Source organism: Panthera pardus, unplaced genomic scaffold (assembly GCF_024362965.1).
Source record: "Panthera pardus isolate Hobbes unplaced genomic scaffold, ASM2436296v1 HiC_scaffold_8, whole genome shotgun sequence".
NCBI lineage: Eukaryota > Metazoa > Chordata > Mammalia > Carnivora > Felidae > Panthera > Panthera pardus.
Window position 1 is genome coordinate 81,384,909 of NW_026527013.1, and position 13,344 is coordinate 81,398,252.

The following is a 13,344-nucleotide window of genomic DNA, read 5'->3' on the forward strand; positions in this document are numbered from 1 at the left end:
CTGATTTAAAAAAGAAGAAACTAAGGCTCAGAAAGATGGAGTTGCTAAGGTCTGCCTGATTCCAAAGACCGTGGTCTTCCCACTACATTACCCCACAGTGTCTGCCATCTAATTCTCCCCCCTAGATTCTTTTCCTCCACTCATTTGGCTGAATATAACTTTAATAATTACTAACCATATGGGTAAAATCTCAGCACTAATGTCAGGAATACCAAATTCTGCTAACAGGAATTTGTATACTACTAAGCGGTTAGGCTGGTGTGTGAATATCTTTTGTTTAAAAAAAAAATGGATGTAATAGCTTTTTCTTCTTTTTTTTTTTTTCAACAAGATGTAACACATCTATACTTCAGGGACTGAAATGCATACTAAGCAAGCTGCTGTGGGTAAGATGGCTCTAGATGAATAAAGACTAAGAGAAAAAAAAGAAAAAAAAATCTTTGACTTTGAAATTTCTTGCAGGCGTTCTGCAAAGGCTCACTGATCTTAGAACACTTGGATGTCTCTTATTGCTCCCAGCTGTCAAATGAGATTATTAAAGCACTGGCCATTTATTGTGTTTCCCTCACATCTCTCAGCATTGCTGGCTGTCCAAAGGTAAGTGCAGGAGTCAGAGCTCAGATGTGTCCAGTTGAAACACAGACAAGGAACCCAGGCAGGGTAGCAGTCAGGGGTCAGTGTCATCATAGAATTTGTTTTCTTTGCTATGCCTGAGGTATTCATTACATTTTTTTTCTCTTTCCTCAACTGGGAAATGGCTTTATGATTTCATTTGTGTTAAAGTAGAATTTTCAAAAAGTTAAAAACAATTCCCATTCAAATATAAAAATGTGTCAAGATTTATGAATTCATTAATGAGAGGACCAGCAAAATGGTAAAACCAGTCCATACAGCATTTGATCAAACTGGATATTTATAGGAACTGAAGAAAAAGAATGTTGGAATATGATTTTTAGGTTAGATCCAAAGTTGGTTAATGTCCTATAAGGTAATAAATCCATAACCTTGGATTTATAGTTTCTACCAGAAAGAAATAATTTTCATCTCCCCTGGACAAAAATATAACAAGTTATAACATGTAACTTCATCGACTTTAGGCCCTAATCGGTACTAATTAATATGCCAAACAAAGACATAATTCCTTATAGAATTCCTCTGGTGAGCCTGTTAAAGATGTTCCAGTATGACACTGAAAATACATGTAATCATCTTCATTCTTATTTCTAGTGTTTGATAATTTTTTTGACATCTGTTTATAAAAGAAATATGCACTTATTGTAAAACCTCTGGACTACATATAAAAACAAAAAGGAGAAAGTAAAAATCTGTTGTCATACCACCATCCAGACATAACCAGTATTGGCATTTTATACTTATCTTCTAGAACTGTTTCTATGTACACAGAGATTAGAAATAGTTATAGAAGGTTTGTTTTTTTTTTTTTTTTTTTTTTAAGAATAGAATCATACTTTCCAAAAGACATTGTAGCCTACTTTCTTTTTCTTAATACACTATGGACATATTTCCATGTCAAGAAATAGAGATCTCTGATTCTGGATTAATACGGTAGATTGAATATACACATATAATTTTGTTCCCTCTTAAAATCTTATAGACCTACAGAAGAACTGTTGGTAGGGAAAACAGAAGAGATAAGATCAAGAAAGTTTTGGAAGCTTGAAACCAGATCGACCAATAGAATTTAGCAGACAGAGGCAGTTTTGAATCCTAAGCCAGCAACAGAGAAAACTGTGGGGGAAAAGATTGATTTATACCATGATCTTCAAACTTGGTGGCACTGTTTACCTTTGGAACTGGGTGGAGAGGGTAGCTAAAATAAGGAAGACTGGGTTAAGAGCTCTTGAGAAGTAGACAGATCCTAGATCTCCTCCTCTACCTCACGCCTCTGGGCAACTGCCCTTCTCTACCTTCACCAAAAGACTGGATACTTATTTCCTAAATTTCCCAGATTTCTCAACCCTGACATTATTCATATTTTGGATGAGATAATTCTTTTGTAGGGGGGGGGTGGTTATTCTGTACACGACCCTGTAGAATGTTTAACAGCATTCTTTTTTTTTAATATGAAATTTATTGTGAAATTGGTTTCCATCCAACACCCAGTGCTCGTCCCAAAAGGTGCCCTCCTCAATACCCATCACCCACCCTCCCCTCCCTCCCACCCCCCATCAACCCTCAGTTTGTTCTCAGTTTTTAAGAGTCTCTTATGCTTTGGCTCTCTCAACAGCATTCTTATTCTCTACCCACTATATGCCAGTAGCACCAGGTCCCCCCCACCCCCTTATTGTGACAATAAAAAATGTCTCCAGATAATGCCAAATGTCCTCTGGGGGGAAAAATTGCTCTATTATTTGTTCTACCGATAGTAAAATAGCGGCTTGCTGGGCTGGGAGATACCATGCAAATTCAGAGTTTGAGTACAACAGTGAAAACAGGAATTCAGTGACTGAATGCCAAATGCAGAGACACTCAACAGCTATTCCAACATAGCATCCAGAATGTGGCTGCCAGACCTTTCCCTCCAGGCAGGAGACTGAAAGCCTGTTTTCTGGAGACTCTGACTAGCACAAGATGAAAGACAGAAAAATATTGACATTTGGAGGTTTACCAACTAATAATCCATAGAACCATTGAAGCTTTAGGTAGAGAAGGCCCAGATCATGCACTCAACCCTTCCAATCAGTGTGTAGCCCTTCTGCTATTAATTAATAGCAGACGGCCAAGGATTACCAGACATAATAGAAAAGCCTCTAAAGTGGAAGATAAAGACCAAAACAAATTAATAGGAAAAACTTGGGGGAAACAAAATATGCAGAGGGAAGAAAACTAAAAAGTCTTTTTAAAAAATCCTCAGAAACTATATGACCATTAACAACCTGTTGTCTTCTGTTGTGCACACTGATGGGCTTCTTTTTAGTAAAGTACCACCCGAAATCTCAAGATATCCTGCATTCTAGCTCGTCTAAAAAGTCAGCTTCTATGTGGTTAGTGGATTAACTGAAGGATGCTAGAAACTCCTAATTCCTCCATAGTTAACTGTGCTGTAGTAAGGAGGAGAAGGCAGTGGGGGGAAAGATGTGGTAAATCATGACAAAATTAATTTAGAAAGTTCACAACAAAATTCTTGTTTAATAATGTACTTGTTTAGACCTAGAGAAACCAAATGCCTTATTGGTCAGCATCATCTGGCTCTAGAAGTGGGTCAAGGAACTAAGCATACTTAGCCACACTGACCATGGACCCTCTGCAGTGTTCTTGTTTTCATTGCACACAGACACGTGGACACATGGGCAACACATGGCTCACTGTGAACTGCCCTGGCCACAAAGCAGATGCAGATGGGGGCTGGGCCTCTTAGTGGCTCTATTAATTAGAGGGGAAAGTAGGAGAATAAGAGAAGTAAAGACTCTGGTGAGAATAGGAATTGGGCAGAGGATTTTTTGTTTGTTTGTTTTGTTTTTGCTTTTTGGTAAGGAGAAGCTGAGGGAATTTCTTCTATACACTGTGCAGTGGATACTGTCTTGCAGCCTAGAAACTAAGGAGGATGTTACACAAATAAGATATTATAAAACAAATCACCCTATATCAAAGATCTAGCGTGAAAAAAAGGAAAGGGAGTAAATTATTCTAGAACCTCAATGTAAGAGAGAAGGGTTTAGCTTTACTACCACTGTGAGTCAAATAAGTATCTTCATTCAGAAGATGTGGTGACCATAATTTGGGCCAATAGGAATACTCCTCATTGAGAAACCATAAAGCTATGGTCCAGTCTAATATATTCTACCTACATTGGTTTTTTAAACTAAATTCAATTAATTTTTAAATTCCAGTATAGTTGACATACAGTGTTATATTTCCACCTACATTGCTTTTGATGAGCTATAAAACACATTAGTGTCTGGCTCATCATCCTAGACTAGGTTTCTCAAAAGCCCATGGGTCAATCTTGCATGGTCACTTATCCATCTCCTGGAAGGCCAGCTTTTTCTTGCAACCAGCCAACCTCCAAGGTTGGTAAGCAGTACTGTGACCCCACCCTTCCCAGTGCTAAAATGGGAATAATAGAATCTCTGCTCAGTAGGACTGAGATCAGGACTGGGAGCTAAGAATTTACCCAGTCACCTCCACCTCTAGTTCCCAGCCCTATAAGTCCCAACAACATCTGTTCAGTCATTAAACATCTTGAGTTTCTGATCTACAGGAAATGTCAGGCTCCTTTTTCACTCCTTCAGAATCAATAAAACGTAGTGCTCTGAGCTCTACCTGTCCTGGACTTTTCTATCACCTCATTGTCTTGCCTATAATTCTGAGGGCTTTTTTCCCCCCCAATGACATCAGATCCTCAGAGACCAAGATAGTATGGCAGGAATGTATGGAGGTATTTTTGTGAGAATCAGGCACAATGTTAAACCTTGGTCCTGAACGTGTTCTGAAAACAGGTCATGCTTAGACAATGACAACATCTATTTTCCAAACTTGGAAAGTGTACATTTCAAACTGAAGAGTTTTCTACATAATTTCCTCAACTTTATATTAAGAACAAGAGCCAAGCCTCATGGCATGTTTTTTAGAATGTTCAAACATTTAAAATAAGAAATTAAATCCAGTTGGAAAAAAAATTCCTTTGAGGAAAGTAATCTCACTGATTTTACAGCAAGTCTTAGTACAGCTATGAATTCAAGAGCTAGACCTTGAGTAAATAAAATAATCTAAGAATGAGAGTTGAATTATCTCTGTATAACATCTGGACAAACTCTCAAGATATTGGAACCCTCAGCAGAATTTCTCAGAGTCAGATTCATGCAGTGTCTGTGGCTTCTGCTCTTTTTTCCCCTGCCTACAAACATCTGTTTCATCTACTTGTCCCCTTCCAGAACCATTTTACTCTACACACAAACCATCAGAGATGTCCAGATCCCTTCTCATGGCAATTTGACCTTGTCTGTGGTTTAACTTCAGGGAATATATATATTTTATAGCTTTGCAACATATTATATTATTAAACTTAGTTTTCTAAATTGATGATGCCTTAGAGTGGATTTCAAGTTTAAAGCCAAATTCCATTACTGCGGCATTTCATAAATTGTTCATATTGTGTGATGGGTATTACTAAGGAAATTTTGATGAAATTACCCATCCAAAATAGAGAACTCTAATATGAAAGTTATAACAGCAAGATCACAAAGTCTATTGCTGCTACCTGAAACATAATTTTAGTGTTCTGGAAATAGTTAAATCACTAACGTGTGTTATAGGCCCATCATGTGACAAGCTGGGAAGGGTTGTGATTCTGTTTGTTATGGACTCAATTTTTGTCTCCCTCCCTCCTGCCCCCTACATTCATATGTTGAAACCCTCATTCTCAGTGTGACAGCATTAGGAAGTAAGGCTTTGGGGAACTAATTAGGCTTAGACTGAGGTCATGAGTGTGGAGCCACCATGATGCAACTACTGTCTTTATAAGAATGGGAAGAAATTAGAGCTGTCTCTCTGCCTTGTGAAGATACAGCATGAAAGTAACCATCTGCAAACCAGGAAGAGGGTCCTCACCAGACCCTCAATCTGTGGGCAATCTCATCTTAGACTTCTCAGACTCCATAACTGTGAGAAACAAATGTCTGTTGTTTAAATTACCCAGTCTGTGGTATTTTGTTACAGCAGCCCAAACTGACTAGTTCACTGTTCCTCCCTGGGATGGAGTTCATGGGAATAATCAGTACTTCACTTTGGCTGTGTGTTCAGATTACTGACTCAGCGATGGAGATGTTATCGGCAAAATGCCATTACCTGCACATTTTGGATATTTCTGGTTGTGTCCTGCTTACTGACCAAATGCTCGAGGACCTTCAGATAGGCTGCAAACAACTCCGGATTCTTAAGATGCAATACTGCAGACTTATTTCCATGTAAGTATGAACCTGAAACATGAAAAGCTTTGAGAACTACTTTCTGAGAAAACAGAATACATGACTATGGCATTCGTAATACATAGTGGCTCTCAGAGTTACAAAGTTTCATTTTAGTTTTTGCCTAATTGAAGCCAACATTTTGAGTTGAACCAGGGGAAGCTCTCTTCTAAAACTGTCTTTGTAGTTTCGTATCCCTTTCCCACTGGCCCTTCTACTTCAAGGACTTCTCCTTCCTTGACCATGCAGGTATTCAAAGCCTTAACTCTGCTCTTATAGAACTGTCACTATTCTTTCTTTACTCATCTCTCAAAATACTTCCAGTCAGTCAGTCTCCCCTAGGGGTTAAAAATAATTAGATTAAACCAGTTCACAATTAAGTATAAATTACTAACAGTTAACCCTAAGCCACATATCTCTCAAAGCTATTTGCCTGATGGTTGTTACTCATTTAGGGATTTCCCTTAGGAGCGAGGTCAGAGTAAAGCATTCTGGCTTGACTGCTACAGCCCAAGTGCTGGTTCCCTCAATCTGCAAAATGTTTCCACTGAAATAAAAGTTGGGGAAATGAGCAATATACACAGGTAGAAGTTCTCAGGTGTCTATCCCGTGAGTTTTTTTTTTAATTTTTGTTTTTAAGGTTTATTCATTTTTTCAGAGACAGAGAGACAGAGCATGAGTGGGAGAGGGGCAGAGAGAGAGAGGGAGACACAGAATCCGAAACAGGCTCTAGGCTTCGAGCTGTCAGCACAGAGCCCAACGCGGGGCCCAAACTCACGGATGGTGAGATCATGACCTGAGCTGAAGTCGGACGCTTAACCGACTGAGCCACCCAGGTGCCCTATCCCATGAGTTTTTAAATATAAAGCAGTTATTTGCTACATTGTGTAGTTGTTTTCCTATTGACTGAGAGTAAAAATGTGCAAGTAGTTTTAACTGACCTGATGAAGTTACCTGTAAAGTCTTCAAAATGAAAATTCTTGACCAAATCTTGAAGGTCTGGTTCTTTTCTGCAGGCTGGAAAAGTGAATACTAAGAATTAATATTATCAATTATCTAAACACATATATTTCGCAGAGGAACTTGCTTAATTAAGTAGCCCTGGCATGAGCAGAACCATGAGATCTGGTCACTGGAAGCCTGAGGAAGACAATAGTTCCTGATCCAAGGCTGTGTATGTTAAATTAAAATGAAAAAAAAAAAAAAAAGGACACAAAAATTATTACTTGTAAAATAGGCACTGCCACTGGGACCAGTGGGCCCACAGGGAGGAAGGCAGCCAACTGAAGTGGGGTCAGAAATAAAGAAGCAGATCTTTGAAAATTTTTGAAGAGGAGTGGAGACCCAACCCTCCCTAATAAGTCTGGAGATGACTGATATGGGTATGATTAACTTCATTGAAAGAGGCTATCATGAAATACGGTCCTAGGAGTCCCTGTCAGCCTTGTCATATCATTAAACAGTGAACTTTGGGTAGATGACAATGAATGAATAACATATTACACAAAGGAGTCTGGCTTCTAATCTTTTGATTACATTTTGATAATCACTAGTTTGGGGAAATAATATCACTGAACTTCTAATAAGTGGGATTTTAAGTAAGAATGAATGGAGACTTTCTGGCACAGGTCTCTCTGAACCTAATTATGGTATGGATGTTAAAGTGTGATAAATAATGGTGTTTGGTTAAGGAGACCCAAGATATCTAGTAATATCCTAATGTTGCCTGTGACGGGCCCACTCTCCTCTTGCAAGGTGACTAGGTAAAAAAAATATGTGAAGAAAACCAAACAAGGCAAAGTAAGATTTTACTAGTAGCTAGGCGTAACCACTAAAACTCAATGCGAAACTCTAATTAACTAGTTGGATCTATGAAAAATTCCTTTACCTAAGCTAGGACAGTGAAGGCATCTTTTATTTTCTACCACCAAGACTGGCTGTCCCTACCAGCAAGAAGCAGAGAGATGGTCCTAATGCTTAGAAGGGAACTGGCTTGTCTGTCCATCTCATCGTCTAAAAAGGCCAAACTACTTCAGTCTCCCTCATAGCCCCACCCCTGCTAAGCTCCAGCAGGAAAGAGGCCTAGAATGCTCTGATTCTATCTTTGTCTAGCAATAAAGAAGGGCAGTCCCCACAGCAGAATGGTTTGGAGAGTCCCAGCATTTGGACTAGTAAGGCTCCAAGAGTGCTTGTCTTGACTCCCAACTTCTAGGACAGGGTACTGTTTTTTAGCCAAGGAGCTCCCAAGATACCTGGTCCTGAAAACTTTGATTAGAGAAGTGGTAAGGCCTGGACACTTGCAGCTGTTTGGAGTCAGCTCTGAGGACTTTAAAGCAGCCTCCTTCTCCGCTCAAATCCTTGGTGGAATTGGAAATGCTACACAAAATATGTGGCCCCTTCAAGACTCAAGTTCATGATGTTGTTTAATCCTTTGCTTATCTATGTTCACTCTGAAAAAGCATAGTTGTTTGCTCTTACCAGGGCTAATGTGGCTCCCTCAACTGCAGTGGCTATTTTGTCTGGGTGAAATGGAACATTTGGTAGTTGAAATAGAAGAAATTGTTCATACTTGGGAAGACGTTCAATGACTTTGAATCACAAAGTGTTGAACTTCCACACATTTGATTCCATTTGAACATGAAAATATTGTATGATATGGCTCTTAAAATCCAATTACTGCCATCAGAAGAAACAAATCACCCCATACTCAATGGAATCTAAAACTATTGCACAAGCTTTGCAAATCAAAGACGTCTGTCCCACTGAACTGGGGGAGTAGCAAACTCTTGGTCAATGAGAAAATTAGCTACAGCTCTTTTGCAAGAGAGCTTCCAGCATAAGATATGCTATCATTCTACTAACCCCAGAGCCTGAAGGGATCCCAAGAAGTGGTTCCAGAGCATCATGCTGAGATACAATCTAGGCTCCTTTAACTCAAGGAGAAATAAGTAGCAACTATGATCATAAACATGAAAAGAATATCTAGTTGTTTATATTTGAAACAATTGTGTACAACCAACATTTCAACGTATGGCCCTTTGTGGGAAAAACAAGAAAGGCAATACAAAGGAAGAAAAGCATAGTGGGAGAGAGGGAACAAGACCCAAACAATGGTCTCCACAACCCGATAGGGTTTGAACCACAAAGAGGTAAAAGAAACATTAAGTCTATACTTAGCAAAGAATAAAAGGACCTTTCTGACATTTTTGTGTCTGGAGTCTAAAACTTTCAACTCTAAAGAGATGAGTAGAGTCTTAGTGGCCTGGAGAGCCCAAACAGCAATAACAGAGATTTCTCGAAGGCCTCTGTAGCAGTTGCTGGCAGCATGGATTATTACACAGGCACCCTGAGAGATCTCTGTTGCTAGGAAATAAAACCTTTATCAGAGTTCTCTTCCCCAGCTCATGGAAAAATCTTTGGGGAAAGACCTTTGTGATCGGGAGCTGTATTAGTATGAAAAAATATATTGCTTAATAATTATTTTTTGCCATGTATTGTGTTAATCCTATTTTATGTTGACTCTCTCATCTAATCCTCATAAATACCCCATTACTATAAAAATGAATAAGGAAATTGGTTTAAACAGTGTAAATAAGACCCAAGGTCAAACAAATAAAAGGCAGAGCTATACTTTGTACCTAAGCATTACTATGTTGCTCTTTTGCCTTTAGCGATTCTCAAGCTTTTTTTTTAAAGTTCAGACATTCAAGGGACTTGATCACTAAGGGGAGACATGTGTCCTATTGTACCCAATCTACTCACTGATGCATAAATTAGAGAGGCTGCTGATTACCAGCATTCTTTGTGTTGTCTCCAACATTCCCCCCTTTTTTTGCCTACTCAAGAAACTAGAAGGAAATGTGCGTGAGGGCAAGCAATATTTTTATAAGAATAACCTTGAATCCCCTATAATATATAAAAACCAAAAATCACCTACAAACTTCAGTACCTTATTATTATTAAACATCTAATGTTTCACAACTGTTTGTGGCATATCATTTTGAAAATCATATCCTAAATTAAAAAAAAATTTCTTTAATGTTTATTTTTGAGCAAGTGACAGAGTACAAGCAGGGGAGGGGCAGAGAGAGAAGGAGACACAGAATCCAAAGCAGGCTCTAGGCTTTGAGCTGTTAGCACAGAGCTGGACATGGGACTCGAGCCCACAAACCACAAGATCATGACCTGAGCCAAAGTTGGACATTTAACTGACTAAGCCATCCAGGTGCCCCTGAAAATCATGTTCTATATTGATCCAGAGAAACCTGTTTCACCAGGTTAAATGAGTAATGATGACTACCACTGCGGCATACTGGATTCAGTTCCCAAATCATCTCCTACAATGTCCAAGGACCTGGGACTCACTTAGGTCCAGCCAGAGTGGAAGGTAGTCAAAGGATTCCATATGTACTCTAAGAAATTTAGAGTACACAGTAATTCCTAACTATACATTTTCTTTTCAATATTTCCTAGCTCCCATATATTGACCATACCAGATACCAAACTATTTTAAGAGAGAGAGAGAGAGAGAGAGAAAGAGAGAGACAGAGACAGAGTGAGTTCTTTTTGGCAGGAATATTCAGTTTCTAGATTTTCAAGTTCCCTGATACTTTTCAAAAGTGCGTGTGTGCAAACACACAGTAACACAGGATGTGTAAAAAGAGTTCAGAGATATTTGCTGCCAGTCAGCATGCTGGTCTGTTCTCTTGGCCAGGTCCTCAGCCTTAGGAGTCAGTCCATAGGAGGATGCCAAAGGTCTAAGTAAGGTGGTGAGGATAGCTAGTTCATGGGCTAAAGATTTTGTAAAAAAATTTTTTTTAATGTTTATTTATTTTTTGAGAGAGAGAGAGAGACAGAGTGTGAGCAGGGGAGGAGTGGAGAGAGAGAGGGAGACACAGAATCTGAAGCAGGCTCCAGGCTCCGAGCTGTCAGCACAGAGCCCAACAAGGGGCTTGAACTCACAAGCTGTGAGATCATGCCCTGAGCTGAAGTCAGATGCTCAACTGACTGAACCACCCAGGCTCCCCAATGCGCTAAGGATTTTCTAAAGAGTGGAGAGGACGTGGCTTTCAGAATAGTCTATACTGGCATTCAAATCCTAATAATAATCCCAAATTTGTTCCAGGTCAAATTCAGATTTTCAGTTTTTCCCTAGGACTACTCTTGCTGTGAAAGCATACATGCTTTAAGATAGGCCCTAGAAACACTCTAGACCACAGAAAGCCTTAACCTCCTGACATTTGAGACTAGGGGAAGAAGGGAAGGGAAGGAGGGTTTGAGACCTGATCCTTTGTTCCTCTCTGGTCTGTGAGCATCACCTCCAAAGATCAGGGGACCCTTGGATGTTTAAGTCTCAGTGCAGCTGACTACAGGTAGAACAAAGAGCGTTGCTTACCACTAAGAGCTAAGGTAAGGGTGGCAGGGAGCCAAGAAATAAGGGGTCGGCACTTCTAACCCTTATGTTGTTCAAGGGTCAACTGTATTTCAACAAGGGAGGACATTTTTCATAAGAACTTTATCTCCCGTGTTTCAGAAAAGGAAGGAAGATCCCTCCCTGCCCCAGCAACAAAGCTCTGACCACTACTTGTAACCAATGAGAAACTGCCACAACCTCAAACTCTTGTTCTTTTCCAATAAACTTTTGTTGAAAACAGCCCTCCCCAATTTCCGCCTGAAACCTAATAAAAGCTGACCTTCCCTTTGTCTTTTTGGACTTGGCTATGGTTTACCATAGCGTGCTTGTCCCAAATTGCAATTCCTCTGCTATACCCAAATAAGCTGGTTTTTTTTTTTTATCTTAAATAAAATTGCTCTTTAAAATCCTTAAAGTTAACAGCTTAAGGTAAAATTGGGCACTTCCCTCATAGCTAGTGCTCAATATGCAGCTCATTTTGATCTTGTCCCATCACATTGCATTTAATGAGTACTCTTCCCTATGCATTCCCTACTTTTTTTTGTCTATACTGAGGATTCAGTATCCCCAGCTTTCTTGTTATTTTCTCAAACTCCCATTATTTGCCCTAATTATCATCTAATTCACTGTGGCTTGTAGCTGATTAAGGAACTGTATGACCCAATATTTATATGTTACCAAGTTTAGCGTTAAGAGTATTTATCCTCTTACCAGTTATCTAGAACTCTCAGAAATTATTGCTCTTCTGAGGCCAAAGGTTACATATACTTTGGTCAATTACTTACAAATCTTTTACTCCCCAAACTCATCCTTTTCCTAAAGGTCAAGACCATTGTTGCCTATAGTTGTAGTTGCCTTATCATCAGTAGCATTGAATCATTATCAACAACTGTTAACTACAGTATGTATGTCCAGAACAATGCAGTTTGGCAGGCAGAGGGCAAGTGGGTGTTGGAAATAGCAACCTAAGAATGCTTCAAACCTGCAGAAGATAAGAGACCTAAAGGGCTTCCTTGCTGGGATAAACTGCTGAAAGTGTCTTGTTTTGGCTGTCCTTTAAGATACAAAGAAATGGAATACACCCTTAAATAACTTAATACCTTATTAAACAAAAGGAAAACAATAAAGTTTATAATTATAAACAATTAATGCCATGAATTTATGTATTGGAAAGAAATTAATTCTATGATCAACTATTTATTTATTTATTTTTAATATAATTTATTGTCAAATTGGCTTACATATAGCACCCAGTGCTCATCCCAACAAGTGCCCTCCTCAAAGCCCATCACCCATTTTCCCCTCTATGATCAACTTTTTATAGAAGTTCAGAGGAGGAAGAGATTGGGTTTGGGTCTTTACAAGAGGTTGGATTGGTTTGAAGATTTGAAAGATGCATCAAGTTTAAATGGGCAGAGATGGGGTGAAGGGTAAGTAACAGTGAAGCTCTGTTGCCTAGGGTACTGCTTTACATTTGAAACTGATGGTGCCAATAATTTATGCTTCAGATTCCCTTAACATTTGGGATTATGCTACAGTAAGTACTTAAGGGAAAACAATCTCATGGAAAACACCTTCATAGACATGTCAATCTCAACTCCACAGAATTGGAAAGGGAGAATAATCTTTAGAAGAAAGTGGGGACAGCTAAAGATAGAACACTATTATTACTGCATAATGAAGTCCTACTTATATAAAGATTATATAAGAAGTTTCAAATGTAGGACCACACTTAAAAAAAATTAAAACATCAACAGAATGCAAAACTTCATCTTTGATCATAAAGTTATCATTTTCAAATTTGAGAATAAGTATTTCTCTAAAGAGAAGACACTTGTTTGCCAAGTTTTAGTCCATAGGATTGTTGGCTCAGAAGCAGAAATTAGTATAACTTGCTTTTACTCACACTTGTTCTTTTAAACTTGTGTGGTTTGTTTTTAGTTGTTTTTTTTTTTTTTTGCTTTTAGTATTTTGTTTTTTGTTTAGTTTTGTTTTATGTGAGTG

The 13,344-nt window shown here is 38.8% G+C and overlaps 2 protein-coding genes across 3 annotated transcripts in view; one reads left to right on the forward strand and one right to left on the reverse strand.

The window, feature by feature from the left end:
* Positions 1-13,344, forward strand: part of FBXL13 (F-box and leucine rich repeat protein 13) — a 210,685-nt gene that overhangs the window by 194,722 nt on the left and 2,619 nt on the right. Inside the window, exons 19-20 of the mRNA XM_019451264.2 lie at positions 463-597; positions 5,764-5,927. Coding sequence (XP_019306809.1) covers positions 463-597; positions 5,764-5,927 — 299 coding nt within the window. The remainder of the gene's footprint in view (positions 1-462; positions 598-5,763; positions 5,928-13,344) is intronic.
* Positions 1-13,344, reverse strand: part of FAM185A (family with sequence similarity 185 member A) — a 108,556-nt gene that overhangs the window by 12,080 nt on the left and 83,132 nt on the right. The window contains exons 9-10 of one of the 2 annotated variants that reach the window (XR_008420252.1): positions 6,882-6,944; positions 5,809-5,939 (exon numbers count right to left, since the gene is read on the reverse strand). The gene's annotated coding sequence lies outside the window, so the exon portion shown is untranslated. Of the gene's footprint in view, positions 1-5,808; positions 5,940-6,868; positions 6,945-13,344 lie in introns of both variants that reach the window. The other variant, XR_008420251.1, reaches the window with a different exon arrangement.